This window comes from Sturnira hondurensis, unplaced genomic scaffold (assembly GCF_014824575.4).
Source record: "Sturnira hondurensis isolate 20B ecotype Veracruz unplaced genomic scaffold, ASM1482457v3 Scaffold0022988, whole genome shotgun sequence".
NCBI lineage: Eukaryota > Metazoa > Chordata > Mammalia > Chiroptera > Phyllostomidae > Sturnira > Sturnira hondurensis.
In genome coordinates, this window is record NW_028095619.1 from 804484 (window position 1) to 824145 (window position 19662).

The window sequence follows — 19662 nt, forward strand, 5'->3', positions numbered from 1 at the left end:
CTGCAGGCCACAGATTGGACACCCCTAGCCCTAAAGGTTATCAATAATTCACCTTTAGTAAGCTTCATTTTCATGTTTCACAGATGAGGGAGAACATCCCTTTGTATTCATAGATATTTTCAAGTTTGAAAATTTCCCTCTAATTACTTAAATGATAAATTTTACCACTTACTACTCACCACACAAAATTCACTATCATGAGGAGTAAAGGTTGTGGACGACAAGCCACTGTAAGCCAAACAACCTGGTACTGGCATAAGAACACACATAATAGGTCAGTGGAACAGAATACAGAACCCAGACTGAGTAAACCCACACCTTTTTGGTCCATGCATATTTGACAGAGGAGATATGTTTTTACCACAACACTCCTCTGTTCAAAATTTTCCCATGCTTTTACCATCTTACGCAGAATGAATGATGCTGTATTATCTGATAGACCTATGCTGCTTCTCCCATCTTGTGTGCTTCTGTCCAGTGCCCCAGTGTTCATTACACACCCAACACACCCAACACAGTTCTGCGTCAGGCATCTTGTTCTTGCTGTTCTGTTTGCCAAGGAGCCGGCTTTTCTAACCCTCTGGACCACTGTTCAGTGTGAGATCCTCCACTACACCTTCTGTGATGACTCTGTAAAGAGACCGCACTCTCGGGGAATTTCTATGCTTGTTTATGTTGAATTCTGTCCCCCGGCGGCAGTGATCACTACGTAATAGACTGTGCGTTCTTTTGTTTATGATCTTTCACACCTCCTATAGAACACAGTCTCCATGAGGGTGGAGAGTCTTACGGTTTTATTTCACAGCTGTATCTCTGGTATGTGGAGCAGTGCACACAATAGATGCTCATTAAATACTTATTAAATAAGTGTTCCTCTGAAGTATCATTTCCTTATGTGTCCTGTGCAGTTCATCACTGATCTATTCTCATCAGACTTACATTTCGAGCTTTGGTGGAGATGCAGATAATGCAAAAGCCTTTGAACTTTCTCCAGCACGAGCCAGTATTTTCAAGGCTATGGTTGCCATTTACAACATTTTGCGTTTAACTTATTTATTTACATGTTTCAGAATAGCCATGGTTTTAGGTTCACTAAATTTTTACTAGATGTACTAGTTTCCTATTGCTATTGTAATATATGCCTCAGAACTAGGAGCTTAACACAGCAAAAATGTATTAGTTTCCTGTTCTGAAAGTCAAAAGTCCAAAAGAGTCCTTTTGAGGTTTAGAGCCAAGGCGTTGTCAGGGCTGCGTTCCTCCTAGAGGCTCTTGGGGATGAACTAATTCTGTGTCTCTTGCGGTTTCTGCTTCACTGCCCAGATTCAGCGGCCCCTTCCCACATCAGTGTGAGGTCTCCTCCTCTGTCCTCCCTTTTCCCCTGGGCCTCACACTGCCCGCACCTGGAGAAGCCGGGATCACATCATGATTTCAAAATGCTTAATGGAATCACATGTACAAATGAACTAACTTATGCACAAGTTCAGAGCTTAGCATGCAGAGAATTTGGCAGGGTCATTGTTCTGCCTGCCACATGGGGTTGAATTTTTAACACAGTGAACTTAAAGTGGAGACAGGAAACACATCAAATTGTAAGCAAATAATGAAATCACCCCCAAGATAATGTATGAATCTTAATATGAGAACATGAAGTAAAAGAGTAAAATTGCTTCGCGTTGTTTAGAAATCTTCCTGTACTTTTAAAAGTATATATTATGAAAGCTGGTCTGCAGGTTCTGGTTTTTACCTTGGCATACAAGGAAATGCAGGTACTTAAGGAAATTTTATGTAAAACATCCCCAGGTCTTTATTACATAGTACTCTGGTTTATTTCTAGTCTGGCATGAAAGTTCAAGTGAATTTTAAAATAAAATTAAAATTTTATACACATAAAATATACACATAAGGGTATTTGTTCTTCCCTGTGTTATCACAGACATGAAAATGGTCTGTATTGATTTTTATAGTCAGTAAAAATGGAAAGCCAAAGGTGAGTACTCAGGTGAGCTTGCCTAGGGAGAGTGAAACTTATGTGAGACCTGATTACAGAAAGCTCTAGAAAAGCCCAAGAGGCCAAACATCTGAGACAACTCTGGCCTCCTTCCAGGGGTGAGTTACACTCACCATTGACCCATTGGAGGGTGTAGAAATTCCTGTATTGAATGTGGCACAGGTCAAAAAAGCTGTGACAAGATACTGTGAATGGCATGATCAGGAAGATGACAAAACAGGGCTGTGAAGGGTTATCTCAAGATCAAGATCAAGGAGTTATCTCATTTACTTTGATCTCTTATTCTTGATGCTCAGTGGTTTGCCTGTGTCTAACAAATACTGAAGATCTTCATGAACACGGGAGGGTGTGGCTAATCTGTTTTTCAATTATCTCTAGATCTTTGAGACAATGATATTAAATGGGGAACACATTAAATATATACTAGACATGACCTAATCTCAGACAGCTGTTTTCTTTTACCCCACATCTTACAATACTACCTGGTACATAGTAGCTTTGCAGTTAATTAAAGGAAAAGGTCCTATTTCTTTTTATCCCTTAATATCAGCTGCTCACTTTTTTTGAAGATTTTATTTATTTGTCCTTAGAGGGGAAGGGAAGGAGAGAAGGAGAGAAACATCAATGTATGGTTGCCTCTCGTGAGTCCCCTGCTGGGAACTGGCCTGCAACCCAGGCATGTGCCCTGACTGGGAATCGAACCACAATCGTGTGGTTCACAGGTCCGCACTCAATCCACTGAGCTACACCATATACCGGCCAGGGCTCAGCTGCTCAGTTTTAACAAGCCACTACTCCAGGGGATGAAAGGACTACACTTTTCTTTTTTTCTTCTCTTATTTTTTACATAAAAGCTTTTCAGTCATCGTATAAGTCAGACCCTCTTTTCCAAATTTGCCTTCCATTTCTTTATTTTCAGCTCCAATTATATTACTAACCTCTATGTCTCATCAACATTTTCTTCTCTTTTTTTAATTCAACACATATTCATTAAGCTCCCATTGTAGACTAGGAGTTGGTTATGACACCAATATAAATTAAACATATAATCTTTGTTGGTATGGAATCAAAATTCTAGTGGAGGGAGACTGAAAATTAATGAACAGAAAAATAAAAGAATACTTTTATACTAAGTTAATGTATTGGGTTGATACATGTACAAGATCTGTCCAGAGGGCATCCAGCCACATAAATGTGAAAAATAGGCATTTACTGAAGAAGATACAAGAAACATTGTACATAGGACAGTGATGCCACAGTCCCCTTCAAAGTAGCAGACCTCACAGAGTTCTCCCAATCACCATCAGCTGCCCCATCACATTGTCCTGAATTTCAAGGATGGTCTGGAATTTCTTCCCTTTCAAAGGTGATTTTAGTTTTGGGAAAAGCCAGAAGTCACAGGGCACCAAATCTGGGCTATAGGGGGGCTGAGTCACCTGGGGGATTTGACCAAAAAACTCTGAATTAGAAACCATTTCAGAAATTAGCCCATATGTTACTTACATTGTGTATCCCTAATAATTCATAGTAATACCATTTATAATAATTACTTTGATAATGACGACCAAAGACAATTTATAGTAGTGTGTGTCTTTATTTGAGCCTAGTTCTTGAAAAATTCTTTGTAAGCCATTTGTTTAAAATATCTGTGTTTAGTCTGAGGAATAATTTTTAGCCATTCTCACAGAGGTAAAAGCAGGAAATAATCTGATGAATATGCAAAACTAAATTAGTATTTTAAGTTGTGAAATGTATTTTAGTGATGTTTTCCGATAAGACTTGATATTTACAATATGGAAAGTTCAAGTGATCTGCTGTTCACTCCTATGGTAACATCTTAATTGGCTTTCAGTAGAAATATTGAAACATGAAAATATGTATGGAATTGTAGTGTTGCCCATCCCTTTTTTGGCCTTTTATGTGTTAGAAAAAAATCTGTATTTTTTAAATTAAGTACATTTAAATTATGTGAAATGAGAAAATACCTTCAATTAAATTTGATAACCTAGGACTACATATAATTTACTCAGTGCTTTATTTTTTCCACTAATTTGGGTAACAGCTACAGTCTCTTCCAAGTGCTCTGGAACAGGCCACTTTATAGAGATAGATGAACGTTTAATCTGTGTGGAAAGCACTTTTCTTCTATGGATGACCTCCTTGCACAGAGTGATAGCTTTATCCTTCTTCACATCATTGTGTTTGCTGGGGCAAAATCCTACTGCGCTCCATCATAATAACGTGTAATCTTCTTGCTCAGTTTAGCTGAGATTTAAGGAGACTGTTCATAAAAGCTGTTCTTTAAAGCCTGATCTATAATTTTGCAGAATCACCCCAGCAGAAAAGCAAGAGGCTTTATAAGAAAGATACCACCATTAAAACTCTTAAATGAAGATTAGTTTCAAGTTTTACAATCCGGTACCAAACCATCTGGCAAATCTCATGTCAGGTTGTGTTAAACCTCTGAGCTTTCTAAGTGTTCATTCAGTCCCCTTCTGTAAAGTCCCCCCTTCCTTCAACACGCACGTATACACTTGACTTGTTTATGAGTAAGCTCAAAGATCCAACAATGTGCTCCAAGCTTGTTGATTCTTCCACCTGCTGATCTGTTACCCTTGAAGACAACTTCAAAATGGCTGTTTGCTTTTGGCAGAATCTGTAGAATCTTTATGGGTAGATGAGTGCACTCCTCCCAAATCACTCCTGCCTCTTTGTCACATTTCTCTGAGGTCTGACTACACATGTGATCCTGGACAAACCTGTGGAATAACCCAGCGCTGTCTATGTGCGCACCTCACCAGCTTAGGTTTCCTGATGGCAGTTATTCTAGAATAAGTACATGGTCTTTAAATTGTTGTTCAAGTGCAGTTGTCTCCATTTCCCTCCCACTATGTCCTCCCACCCCACCTACCCCCACTTCCCACACTCAAACCTACCCGCCTTTGTCTTTGTCCATATGTCCTTTATACATGTTCCTTGACGACCCTTCCCCATTTCCCCTCATTACTTCCTCCCCCATCCCCTCTGGTCACTGTTGATTTGTTCTTTATTTCCGTGTCTCTGGTTCTATTTTGCTCACTTGTTTGTTTTACTTTGATTAATCTGGTATTACACTGTTTCTGTGCCATTGCATCCTCCACTCTCCCTCTGTGGTTGGCTTTCAGAATTCCATTTGTCTTGACACCCATTTGACAAAGCAAAATAAACAAAGCAAAAAAGAAAACCACACAAACAATAAAAAGAGGATTAACTGTGAGACATAGATTTTCCAGATTCATAATGTTCTGCCTGCACCAGAATGCTGATAAACACAGGTTTGATTCTCTTTCTCACTCATGCCTGCCAATTACCCTGTGGGCAAACATTAGTAAATTGTGTATTTCCTGGTACGGCTTCATCGAAAAAAAAAAACAATAAATTCAGTTTGTTTGCTTATACAGGAACACTTTATTTGTATAACTAACTAGAGAACCTTAAATTTGTCATACTTCTTCAAGCATGTTGTCTATACAGTACTTTAACAAACAGAACATCTTAAAAATACTTAATAAAGTTTCAGTATCAAATATCAAACCCCAGGTTCAAATTGATTCAGTCCAGCCCCCATTCTTGGCTCCGTCCAAAAATGTTTTCATTGATTTTTAAGAAAATTTAAATGCATTCTTTCACATGTTAATTAGTCAATTTATTTTAAATCTTTCAATAGTCAATTAGGATTTAAGTCTCTTTTTATTTATCTTTATAAATGAACTTCTCTATAATTAAAAGAGTTTTCTCCAACTAGAGGGTATGTAATCATTCCAAAAAGTAAAGAGTAACTCACCTGACTTCCCAGGTCCCCTCAACCCTGCACTATCATATTACTGTGCTATATATGTAGCAGCTGGTCAGTTTTGAAAAAATCGAGATATACGAAAGCCTTTGGTAAGTAATTCAAATTTCTAGTTTCCAAATGTTGATGAGGTAAGAGGAGAGAGAGAAGGGAAACCCTGCTGTAGATGGCTCTAGATTGCTTCAACTTCACATTAATGGGGAAGACATATCTATAATAGTTCAAGTAAAGAATGTAATTATTAACTGCCAGACGCTTTACTATAGTAACTCAACGTAATACAGTGATCCTAAGAGGCTCATATTATTATACACATTTCACAGACGATGAAACTAAGAGCCATCTTCAACTTGACAGAGTCCATAAAACTAGTGAAAGATGTAAAGCCAGATGTAGATTGGACCTACCCTGCCTTTTTTGCGTTGATTCCGATCTCTTTCAAACATCCCCCCACCCCCACCCACAAACGCTGACTTTGCTAATGGTGAGAAGGGAGCCCAGGGCAGGAAGAGCCTCAGAAACATTAGGGAAAGCACAAATTAACTGAGGGCTTGTCCTGTTTCAGAAAACCTCTGGCACATATTCACTGCAATTGAAAATTGTACCCTGTAATTTATTGTAAAAATTAAAAATTGATATCTTGCCAAGGCTTTTAACAGAAATCCTTCAATGAAATATATCATGGGCAAAACTGTGCTGCAGGTTACACTTCAAATTTTGTCAACTTTGTCAGAGTTTTCTGATGGATATTATTTCTATAGTAAGGATCTTGATTTTTTGTAAGGAAACAAATCACAATAAGGGGAAAGTTTTATAAATGTAATCTCTAGAAACGTCACTCACATACTGATATGTCTTTAGGTATATATTACTATGGTAGCTATTACATGGCACTCAAAAAAATGTCTTATATGCTGGTTTCAGAAGATTTTTCCCTAACCTGTCAATATGTCAACTCTATGGCAATAAAGTAATCTAACTGTAATCTATGAGTTAAACTCACTTGTAATCTTCTAAAATAATAACCAAGGCCCTGGCTGGTGTGGCACAGTGGATTGATTTGCCAGCCTGCGAACCAAAGGCTCACTGGTTGAATTCCTAGTCAGGACACATGCCTGGGTTGTGGGCCAGGTCTCCAGTAGGGGACATGCAAGAGGCAACCACACAAGGATGGTTTTCTCCCTCTCTTCCTCCCATCCTCTCTCTAAAAATAAATAAATAAAATCTTTAAAAAACAGGGCCAAGATGGAGGTGTAGGTAGAAACATTTGGCTTCCTTACACAATATCAAGAAGGATAAAAATGAATCTAAAAACAGTAAACAACCAGAAGAACCAGAAAATCAAACTACATGGAACTCCAACAGCCAAGGAATTAAAGAAAAAATCAACCAGAACGACCAGACCAGTAAGGCAAACCCCGTGGGGCAGGTGACTCTGAAAAATCGCAGCAAGGCAGCTGAGGGGCAAGGCTGACTGTTGAGCTCAGTGCAGCTGTGTGGAAGGGACTGACTTAAGGGGAAAACTGAGACTCAGAGCTGACTGTGGGCTATGACTGGGGTTGCCACAGTGGAAGATACTACCAGCCTGACTCAAGAATCCCTTGGAAAGTGCGCTACAGCCGAGCAGGTGATCTACATTGCTCCCCCTCTGGCCCCTCCCCCACAGGCAGCAGAGTAAAGAGGGTTGCCCTGCCCTGGTGAATACCTAAGGCCCTGCCCCTTACACCTTACCAGGTGTGCCAAAATAAAGAAATGTGGCCCAAATGAAAGAACATAGCAAAACCTAAAACTAAATGATGAGGGCATTGCCAACCTAACCAATGAAGAATTTAAAGCCCTGGTAATCAAAATACTCACAGAACTGATTGAGTTTGGTCAAAAAGTGAAAAAACAAATGAAGGATACCCAAAATGAAATAAAGCAAAATATTCAGGGGACCAACAGTGACAGGAAGGAAACCAGGATTCAAAGTAACAGTTTAGAACAAAAGGAAGAAATAAACATCCAACTGGATCAGAACAAAGAAACAAGTATCCAAAAAAATGAAGAGAAGCTGAGGATATTCTAGGGCAACCTGAAACATTCCAATATCTGACTTATATGGGTGTCAAAAGGAGAAGAGCAACAGCCAGAAAATGAAAACTTATTTGAACAAATAATGAAGGAGAGTTTCCCCAATCTGGCAAAGGAAATAGACTTCTAGGAAATCCAGGAAGCCCAGAGAGTCCCAAAGAATTTGGACCCAAAGAGGAACACACCAAGGCACATCATAATTAAAGAAGAAGACGTTAAAGATTAAAGCAGATTAATCTTGATGTGATTAAAGATTAAAGATTAATCTTTAGTCATATCAAGATTAAAATGAAGAAGAGAATCTTAAAAGCAGCAAGAGGAAAGGAGAGAGTTAACTATAAAGGAGTGCCCATAAGATTATCAGCTGATTTCTCGAAAGAAACATTGCAGGCAAGAAAGAGCTGGAGAGAAGTATTCAAGTCATGAAAGGCAAGAACCTAGACCCAAGATGACTCTATCCAGCAAAGCTATCATTTAGAATGGAAAGGCAGATAGATGCTTCCCAGATAAGTTCAGGGTAAAGGAGTTCGTCATCACCAAGCCCGTATTATATGAAATGTTAAAGGGATTTATCTAAGAAAAAAAGATAAAAAATATGAATAAAATGACCACAAACTCATAACTATCAACAAATGATCTTAAAAGAAACAAAAACAAAAACTAAGCAAACAGCCAGAACAGGAACAAAATCAGAGAAATGGACATCCCATGGAAGGATTTCAGGAGGGATGGGTAAGGGAGGAATAGGGGGAAAAGGTACAGGGAAGAAGAAGCATGGTTAGTAGGCATAAAATAGATGGGGAGAGATAAAAAATAGTATAGAAAACAGAAGACTCAACAAACTTATATGTACAACTCCTGGACAAGTCAGGGGATGCTGGAGGGTTGGGTAGGCAGGGTGGAAGGGGGATCAAGGGGGGGGGGATTGGAAAAGCTCTAATAGCATTATCAATAAAAATATTTAAAGAATAAATAAAATCTAAAAACAGTAATTACCAAGAATATGGAAGCGTGCTAACATTTCTAGTGGAAAATCTGCTATGTTCGAAAAAGAAATGTAATAGCTGAATATATTAAAATTCCTCTGGATTCTCATTTTGCTAGATTTTGAAATAATAATATAATGTCTATAGTCAGAAGTATTGTGATCTTATTCTAACTATGATTTCTTATCATGAGGTTTGAGTGACAATTGAATTTCCAAGTAGGAGAATAATGGATGCATTTCACATTTCTCTTTAAAACTCTCACAGAATCAGTCTGGGTTACCTCACACAGTAGCTTTGGAATTCGGTTAAAAAGTGCAGTTAACATTCTAAGGCTCAGATTCTGTGTGACACTCAGGAAAACTCTGCAGAAGAACAGGTAGAAGGTCCTTCCGGATGTAGAAGTTACAGTCAAATTATGATGCTTCCTAAGTCTTTTCTTGCAAGGAGGTTATATTTTGGGGAAGTGAATTTTACTCTTTTAGGTCACCTGTAACAGTTTCTTATTCTTTTCCTGAAAGACTTAATCCTTAGGATGCTGAAAAGATTTTCCCATTTATCACAATACCAGTATCAGTGTATATATTTTGAACTATGATTCACATTTCTGGGCATGGAAATCTAGTTGAAAATTTTCTTCTTGCCTCAGAGGAAAAAATGGAGGAGATTTTAGTAGGTCTGTGGGCATTTACTCTGAACTGATTCTCCTTATGAATCAGCCTCTTCCTATATCCATCCAAAAGTAAAATCATTCAAGCAGACTATAAACAATTTTATCGAAGCATGAAACTTCTGTATCCTGAAACATAAAATTATACAGATGCATATCTTTTCTTTCACATATGTCTATTTCATTAGGCCAATAGGGCATCACTGGTAAAACAATGTGTTAGTGCTTAAAGGATTTAATAAGTTTTTAAACATCATCAAATTCCCTCTCAATTTCTGAACTATGAACTAATAATATCTGAATCAAGAAAAGTACGAAGATCTGATATGTATGTGTCCAGTGACACTGCTCGAAGCAATTTAAGAGCAATGGCTAGACACTCCTCACCTCTCAGTTTTGAGCACTGTCTTAATATGAACTGGATTAAAATGAGGCTTAAATCTGTAAAGTCTGTGATTATTATAAAGCACTTTACTTTTTTCTCAACAGCTTGACATCTGATTCCTTAAAAGGGAAAATGCAATTTGGTTCAGTACATGGTGCATGTAAGGAAATAGAAATGCAAATCTGCATTTTATCTCTCAGGCATCACTGATGAATCATTTGATTTTCTTAAAATAGTTAATAAATGTTTTGAGTGGTAATATTTTCTAGAATTGCCATTTCTCTCACTTGCATGATAGTTCATATTCAGCAGTTCTGTAGATTGGAGCTATTTTATTAGACAGTTTCCTACCTATTGGTCTTATAACTGTAGGGTTTGGTGAAGGGGGAGGAGTAATGGGAAGAAACTTGCCAGGGATGGGAGAATTATTTTATCTCTAAGTTGTTATTTTTGTATAAAACAAATTCAGTACACTTCTCACATTTGAATATTGTGGAGAAGGAAGAAATTTTCCTCTACCCTCCTAGGTTCTTTTGGCTTGTATAGTAATTAAATCTACCTGGGACATATTAACAAGAGAAAATAACCAAATTCAATTCCCACACATGTGAGGTTCAGAGACAGAACGGGAAAATGAGGTGCATGTTGCGTTCTGAGCTGGGGGTGAGATAGGGGCCCAAAGAGTCTTAGGAAGAGAGTCAGGAATTGGTAGTTTTTCCTGCCATAAAGAGAGGTCAAAAAGGTTATCTCTGATAATCTCTTATTATGGACAAAACTCCTAATTTAAATTTTTCTAGGCAGTTAAGTGGGAACAAAAGCTTCTCTCAAGGCTGCAGGATATTTGTTGCCTTTAGATCAAAATTGAAAATATTCTTCCTTTTTTCTGTTCCACACAGACTATCCTATCCTATCCTTTCTTATCCTTTCCTTTCCTATTCTGTTCTATCCTATCTCATTCTCTTGTATTCTATTCATTCAGGCTAATTCTTTAGTCACTTCAAATTTGGGATTGTTTCCTCAGGTAAATAACAACTAAGTGTTATTGTAACATCTGTTAATTCATGAAGAAGACAAGAAAAACCACGCAACATCATGTGCCTTTCTTCTAAGTAACTGTACTTGCTGAAAGGCTAATAGTCTTAAGTTTATTTTCTCTAGACACGGTTTACATTTGTTTTATTTTATCCTCCCCTGAAGACATGCTTATTGATTTTATGGAGAGGGGAAGGGAGGGAGGAAGAGAGGGAGAGAAAGACCGCTGTGAGAGAGAAACACCAGTTAGTTGCCTTTTGCAGGTGCCCCAGTCTGGGACCAAACCCACAGCCCAGGCCTGTACCCTGAGCGAGAATCAAACAGGGGACCTTCTGCTGAACCAAGTGGGCCACACCAGCCAGAGCTAGACACATTTTCTTCAACTGTTGTAAGCAAACATAATGTAATTAACTCACCATCAGGAAGTGGTTTTCTTTGAACAACTAACAAATGAGCCTTTCAGAGACTTACTTTGGTAATAGCCTTCTTTTCTTCCCTTCTCTGTTCTTTTCTTTGTAAAGAAATTCTGCTGTGATGAGGTGTTCCATTTTAATTTTCTAATTCTTCAGACTGTTGCTCTCTTGTCAGTAGGAATATTGTGATGAGTGTTACATCTGTTGATATAAATGTGTATTGTATTCCTTTTGTCACAGATAGTGTCATTGCATAATAAATAGAACTTGACATTTAATTTGATTAAAAAAATAAATTTTGTTCAAGTGGAACTTAAAAATGTGATTTTCCCAATCTTCTTTTCTTGATTTGACATAAAGGGCATGCACTAGTAATAAAAATAAATAAAATAAATTGTGATGGCACTTGATGCTTTAGAGAATGAAGATAATTTTCCCTCTAATCTTCTAGGTCTCTTGGCTGAGATCCCTGTATTAAAAGACAGATTAAAAGGAGAAAAACAGTAGTTGGATAACAAGTATACTTCCTATATTCATGAGAAAACCCAGAAAAAATGATTAGCTGTCTGAATGAGAGGGGTGGACGTAGCTCCTCCCTCAACACAGGCAGCATGGCAGAATCTGTCCTGGCTCACAGCTGCTTCCTTCTCCTCTTCCTCCTCTCTCCTCATGGCCACCTCCTGCTACAGCCCACAGGGCTCCTATCTCACTGCAGACCTCATGGCCAAATACCCCTTCTCTTTCAGCCCACCCTTATTTGAAATGCTGACTCAGAACTTCCTACGTGTCCTCATATCTGATCCCTCCTCCAATGGGCTACTTTTGCCAGTTGCCCCCATCTTTACTTCATACGGCTGCCATCTTTAGTCAGGGCAAGAGTGACTCAGTGATGCAGGAGCCTCTGCCTCCCCTGGCTATGTCACCTATATCAGGACACATTCTGAAACTTATGTACACCTTTTCCTGGGGAAGTAGCACAGCCATTATGTTGTCTTTTGTTATGCAAAGTCTTTTGTTATGGCATCATCTCTTTCCTCCATCTCCCAACTATGGGTTGTTGGGACTTTGGGGACCCCTCATTTTGCACCCTGTTACAACATCTTAAATATCATTTCTAGCTAAAAACAGAAGACTTGGCAGGTGGGGGCACCCAGTTATGGGAGGCTATATGGAAAAGCACATTAAACAGAGGTATGGTTGTTACACAGATTTAAGTCTGGTGCCTTCCCGATTGGTAATAGTGTCTAGAGATTTAACCACCCTTGCAAAAGGAAACGTTCTTTTAAACATGTAAATGTGCCTTACAAAAGGGTAACTTCTACTAGGTTTCATGGCTTTTTCTGTCTGATTTTTCTTCAAAATAATCAGCTTCAAATAACCTTTATATTAAACCGACAAATTTTGCCATGGTGACTTTGAGTCCTCTTCAAAACCTTGCATAGAACAGTATGATGTCCTCAGAGACATGGCCCCTGTGCCCACAACTCAACCGTGTTGATTATAGCAAGACAACTTCCAACAATCACACAGAGTTGGGTTTACTTAAGCTTCCTTGAAAAATATCTTCCTTTCATAGATCAAATGATAATATTTACCAAATGCTGGATCCCTTATGTGAAAATTACATATGTAGAAAATGGTGTAGTATACACTCAATATTTTAAATGCAGAGAACAAGTTTTATGTCCTGAGGAATGTTAAATGGATACAAACTTAATCTTTTCAAGATGTTGATAATTATTCTGGGCTGGTGGGTTTGGATCTGTGTATTAGTTCATAAATTTATTGGCATTTATAACATCTATTCAATATCTTTGCATTATAGCAAATTTGTCATCTAAAGTAGATTTTCATTTCAGACAGTGGTGAATTCCCAAATACAAGCTATTCAAGCAATTGAATTATAAAAGCATTGGATTGAAAACTTCTCCAACTTACATTTCAGCCATGTAAATATTTTAAATTGCCCTTTCCGATTCCATTCTTATGTCTCATGGAACTCTAAAATGTAACATTGGAATGTAAACTCACTGAGAAAATGAATTCCCTTTTTCATTTTTATTCCCCTAGAGCTGTGTCTGTCATGTTGGAAACTCTGAATAAGTATGATGTCTAGAAAAAGAGATTTATCCAGACAGTATGTTATTAAACTGTATTTCATGCATGTTCACAATGTAGTCTGTTTTCCACTCTTAACAAACCACTTAAACACACTTGTATTTTTATCCCTCCCAAAGCCAATGAAGGACGTTGTCAGAGCCTGCACCCCCATGAAAGAGACCACCACCACCGTGGAGATCTTGGTGCATCCTGAGCCACAGGTATGAAAGGAAACGCTTGATGCTTCCTCTCTATCCCCTTTCATTGATTTTTATGAATGAAAAGGAAATACTCTTACCTTGTGTTTCGCAATGCATGTTCCATGAAGTTTCATTAGGTGTTGGAAGTTTCATTTCCTTGTGCTGGACTCTAAAGTAAAGATATGACAGTACATGCTCATTTCTCCCTACTGTGCTTAGATGATAATAATGCAGTTAGTTTATTTGTTTGGTTAGGTATAAGCATTCCTCAAAAAGTATACTCAAAACGATGGTCTATTCCACTAATATTTAAGTTTACTTCCCAGATCGTGTACTGAGAAAAGTTGAGAACTCCTGTGTTACAGTATCACTTAAGTTTTAGTGTTGTTAAAATTGATGCCACTCATTCGAAAAGCCCGTGACACTAAACCTAGGTTTAATATCTCACCAAAATAATGACCGTTTCACCCACTCCCAGGACCCATCTTAATCAACCAGTCCGGAACTTTCCTGTCAGATACTGGGAAAATAACCAGTCACCTGGCCCATCTCCATCCCCTTAGGAAGAAGAGGCAATCTGCATTTCTGAAAGGCCCTTCCCCCAAATAAAAATGCCCATGACCAACAATAATTCTTTCTTTTCAGTTATTAATAGTGCCTTTGCTTTGCCCTTCTTCCTATAAAACCTTCCATTTTGTAGAACCCCTTAGAGAGCCCTGTGTTAGCAATGGAAAGGATCATCTAGCAGAGCCAGACACTGCCCAATGCACACTGCACTGGAGGGACATTGGCTGTTTCATAAAGCGCAGCACCACCCCTCGCGGGAAGCTGACGTTTTAAAGCCCAGACTCCGGAATGGTTGACAGACAAGGGGTTCGATAGAGCACAGCCAGCGGTGACTCATCACGAGTTAGGGGGTTAGGGTTGTGGATCATGCCAATGGGTGAAGAGGGAGACCATGGCAGTAAACCGTGTGACCCTTAGTCAAGACATTGCTTTGTTTCTCGCTGCCTCCGCGGCTTAACGATTAATAACTAAAAGGGCGAAGACATTTGTGGTATGCTGGGAAGGACCTGAAAAATCAGAACCATACATTAACTCAGGACGCTGGCTTTCACCTTCTACTTGTACGTGGGATGCTGCTCAATTCATGAATCCCTTAATAAAGTCAATTAGATTTTCACATTTACTTCATTAATTTTTGTTTTTTAACAGCATAATATAAGGCAATTTGTTTTATGCTAATTAGATGACTTTTATTAAAGTCTCATTAAAACAAATCAATTCAGGGGAAAACGAGTTTGAAATTAAAATAAGGTATTTTGCAGAATCCACTTACTTAATTTCAGTCCGGATGGCTCAAAATGTGACTAACAAATACAATCAAATTTGTTTTCTTAGTAAAGGCCTTAAGCGAACTTTAAAAATAGAATGTGGAAACCAAGGTCTAAACATTCTTATGCTATTTGTTATTCTGTGGCTGAGTAAGGTTATGTTGTGATAAAGCAAAGGTCTTAAATGTGTTTGGGTATTAATTAAGATCCATAAATTTTGTGCTACGCTATTATTTTCAGATGTCTTTTATTTGTCCCAAAGGGTATAATTTCAGAAATTGTAGACACAGAAATACATATCTACAGTATTAGAAAAACAACCCAAATAGACTGATAGGAAAATCACATCTCTTTATTATTTATCATTTTATGTGCACTCCTGAAATTAAAAAAACTCACGTGTTCAGCAATGATAATGTTCTACAGCATTTTTATAAATATATAAAAATATTAATTTATACTTTCAGTGAATAGTCACAAAATTTATATATGCACAGTGGAAAGAACTGATTAATTTTTAAAAGATACATTGAAACCTAGGAATTCTCCAAATTGTTACAAGTTTTAAATTCTTCAAGTCTGAATTAGTGAAGTTTTGCTAAATTCCAAATTGACTTTCAAGTCTTGCACCTCAAGCCAAGGGGACAAGAAGCTGTTGCAGGTTTGAGAGAAAGCACACAATTTTTAAGTTTGTACTTTTAAAGTCCAAAACTTGGAAGTACCAGCATGTGATGAGTTATAAATGGGGTAATTAAAAGTCATACAAACTTACTGTTTGCACCGTTTCTATGTAGCAGCATTTCCTCTGTGAATAGGAAGGTGCCCCATCAGTAATATTTGTTACCTCGCCAGTTACTTCTGGTTGCATTCTACTAGATGGCGGACAGTGGAATTATCTGCACTAATTTCTTGCCAATTACTGATTCTTTTATTGGTTTATGAACTTAAAATCTTATTAAGTACACAATATCCTTCCAGAGTTGGTACATTTTGCTTGAGGTTCTTTTTTATTAGTGAAGTCTTTTAATTATCTTGATTGTCCTCACAGCCTGAGACTGCAATTCATGTTCTATAATGTATGTTAGATTTCAGTGGAAGTCACAAGCAGTGATGGAGGGGCAATTTCCCCCTCTTTTCTATTTCAGTTCTTCTGACTTGTCTAATAATCAAATTAACATGAGTCAGATAATAGTGGAACACCATTCTTAATTACGTACATACATGCAGGGATCACAGAAGAATATGGACTCAGTCCCTAAGGAGGGGGTGGGGTAGTGTTTTGCTCTTGAAAAGGAAGGTAAGTGAGAAGGAACAAACATTTCATAAACACATCCTTGCCAGGATGACCTTACACTGAGTTCCGGTCACACAGAGGAGACCGCTCCCTTCCTGCATCAGGTTCTATCTGAGTTCCATCAGGTAGGTGAGGGGGAGGTAAAAGCTCTTCTTAAATCTATTGTTTCTTAAAAACAACCAACCCAACATAATAAATATCTCAAAAGGGCATGTTGTGGGGTGACAAAGATCTGCTCCCTCCCCACCAGCTCTACATGTGCTCTATATATGCCAGTTGGCATGGAATTTTACTTTTTTTCTGATGCATCAATTTATCGTGACTCAGTCTTTTCCCTTGCACAACCAATTCTCCCCCACCTTCCTGAGCAATTACAATGCTCAGTGAGATCGAAAGTGTAAGCGTGAATACTATTCAGTCAAAAAACTGGAAGAAAATAAAAGCAGCATATTGTTTGGGATCTTTTCAGGGTTTTCTATGACTTTCAATAGCAAGTGCTTTGTTTGTGAAAAATATTCTACTGAGATGCCATTCTGGTGATGAATATAGACATTAACTGTACTACCACTGTACTTCACAAAGTACAGGTATGTTGTAATGACGCCTTATATTCACTGAGAAACAACTAGCTTGGTGTAATAGTATCAGGAACCTGCTGTAGAATGTGTGAGGGTGGGGAACACAACTATTGCTCATCAGTAATTCCCCAAATCTTCACATCCACAAAGAATGTAAGTGACTTCTGGCACAGAAGGAAAACACAATAGTGTGAACACGGTGAAAGAGACCTGAGAAAAATAAGGAAAGTAGAACACATTTTTACTTTGAGAAGATAATGGAAGTTCTGCATGGCAATGAAATTTATTTTATTTAACAAAACTAACATAAATTTACTATGTACCAGGTACTCTCCTAAACAATTAAAATATTAACTCATTTAACTCTCAGTACAAACCTATGACTATTATACCTATTGTTATCCCTGGGGCCTAGCTTCAAAACTCCTTTTCTTAAAAACTGTATGATAGCCCTGGCTGGGGTAGCTCGGTGGATTTAGCACTAGCCTGCGAACCAAAGGGTCGGTGGTTCAATTCCCAGTCAGGGAACATGCCTGGGTTGCAGGCTGGGTCCCCAGTGGGGGGGGCCTATGAGAGGCAACCATACATGGATGTTCCTCTCCCTCTCTTTCTCCCTCTCTAGAAGTACATAAATAAAATCCTCTTTTTAAAAAAAGGATTGCATATTTCAAAAAACTATGATAATTTCTCACCAAGAATTAACAGCACAAATGCAAGGTGGTCCCTGGGACAAGAAATATCTTTAAAGGATTTTTTCAGTAAACTAGAAAATTATGTTAATAATTTAATATATGTGAGTTACATACTCACCTATATTTGCATGTGATAAATTAAGATGACCCCTTTATGATGCTCATATCAAAATGAAAGAACAATAAGATATGGAGGCCATAAAGAAGATGAGGTATTAAAACAAGGAAGAAAGTGCACTTTTCAGAAGTATTAAATCCACTATACTAAGTCTTTAATCCCTAATGGAAATACTTCTGCTGGATGAGGAAGGCTAATTGCCAGGGATAGAACTCAAGAATTCCCACAGTTTTAAAGAATTATCTTGTAATCTTGGAATGGTGGCTAATAGGATCACTCATTTAATATGTTAGCAGGAAACTGGCTAGATGAAGGTATCACTGCCCTAATCTTATATTTGACAACAGCAAGGTTCAGACATCCGCAGGGGATTGGCTAATCAGTTTGCATAAAGTAAAATCAGCTCCTATAATTCTTTTGTCTTCTGGATGACCTACACTCCTGACAGAGGAAGTCATTCAAGTTTGAGCTTTTCACTCTGAAGTAGTTTTAAATAAAATTAAGTCCAAAGACAGTTTGGATGCTTAAGTTAAGGGTCAATACCAGTGTCTCTGCTTCTCTTGCCAAGAAAACAAACAAACAAACAAACAAACAATAGATAATTTAAGGGAACTACAATACCTTCTTGGACTGTGCCTGACTGAATCATCACATGTTAGATGACACATAGGCAGAATTTTGTTTAATACTCAGTGGGCCGCTTGCTATGTTTCTTCTTTAACAACAAAATTGTCTTGAAAAACATTCACTGGGGCCATGAAACCACACAACATTTGGCCAGGGGAACAAGCTGTTAACGTCCTTTCATTGTCAGCCTCATTTTTATATCAGATTATACTTTTGATAATGTTTTAAAATTATACACTTATTGAAATTTTTGATACACTTCATAATTCATGTTTTCATGAAAGCCCAAAGCACTTATCTTTCTTTCCACTGGAAATTCAGGAAGTGTTTTGGGTATTGTTAGGATTTCTCTGTGTGTGTTCTATAGGAATGTAAGCTAACTGTTACTGGGGAGATCAGAAGTTTTTCAGACCTTAATGAGAGAACTTTTGAGGGTTACTTTCATTTTCATGGGTTATGTTGTGGAAGGTCTTAAAATGGCAAGCTGAGGTTAGATATAACTCTTTACACAATAGGAAGCCTAATTTTAAAAAACCAACATGCCCCGGGGTGACATTATAATATAAGTGTAAGTTTTCATTTTTAGACCTAGGGAAAATACTCCACATTATTATCTGACAGGAGTCCTAAGATTTAGCCATTGTTCTTGGCCTTTAGAAGTATGTGTATTTTACTTTTAATTATTCATACATTTTATTTTTAAGTGTCTACCAAAGGCATCCTGCTCAATTGTCTACAGTAATTTATTTCGTTTTCTTCATTCCTTAGAGTGAATTGCTGAGGCATAGTTACTAATATCCCCTTTTTCAAGTTGAGGAAACTGAGGCTAAGGTTGAACATAACATGCCTAAGTTTTCGTGGAAGGATCCAAAGGTAAATGTTGTGATTTGTAAAGTTCACCAACTGTCCCCAGTGTATGAAAACAAATTCAGGTTTGTTCCCCAGTCCATTCAGCCCTTCCTCAGCTCCCTGTAAATTGCTTATTTCTTTAATGAACTTTGTATGTTTTGTCCAGTTAATCTGCCTCTGTTTCTTTGACTATTAGCTTAGCTAGAATAATTTAGAAGATGAAAGAAAAAGTATTGCTTTAGTCCCCGCAATAAGGACTAGCTGTTCAGTGAAGGTGCCTGGGTGCCCTAGGCCTGACCTGCCTTTGCCCTGATCACGGGAATAAGCCCATGAGCATGCATAGCAGATGGGGACCAGAGCTCTTGAACAACAAAATATTAGCAGCCAATTTTGAGAGAAATTTCCTAATTGTTACGTTAATACATGCTGGTTATTTATTATAGGTTTTAGTGGTTTTTTTAAAGATTTTAT

At 37.9% G+C, this 19662-nt stretch overlaps 1 protein-coding gene across 1 annotated transcript in view; it reads left to right on the forward strand.

Moving 5' to 3' along the window:
- The window catches only part of PCDH11X (protocadherin 11 X-linked), a 408939-nt gene that overhangs the window by 187932 nt on the left and 201345 nt on the right, over positions 1-19662 (forward strand). The window contains exon 5 of the mRNA XM_037037357.1: positions 13637-13720. Coding sequence (XP_036893252.1) covers positions 13637-13720 — 84 coding nt within the window. The remainder of the gene's footprint in view (positions 1-13636; positions 13721-19662) is intronic.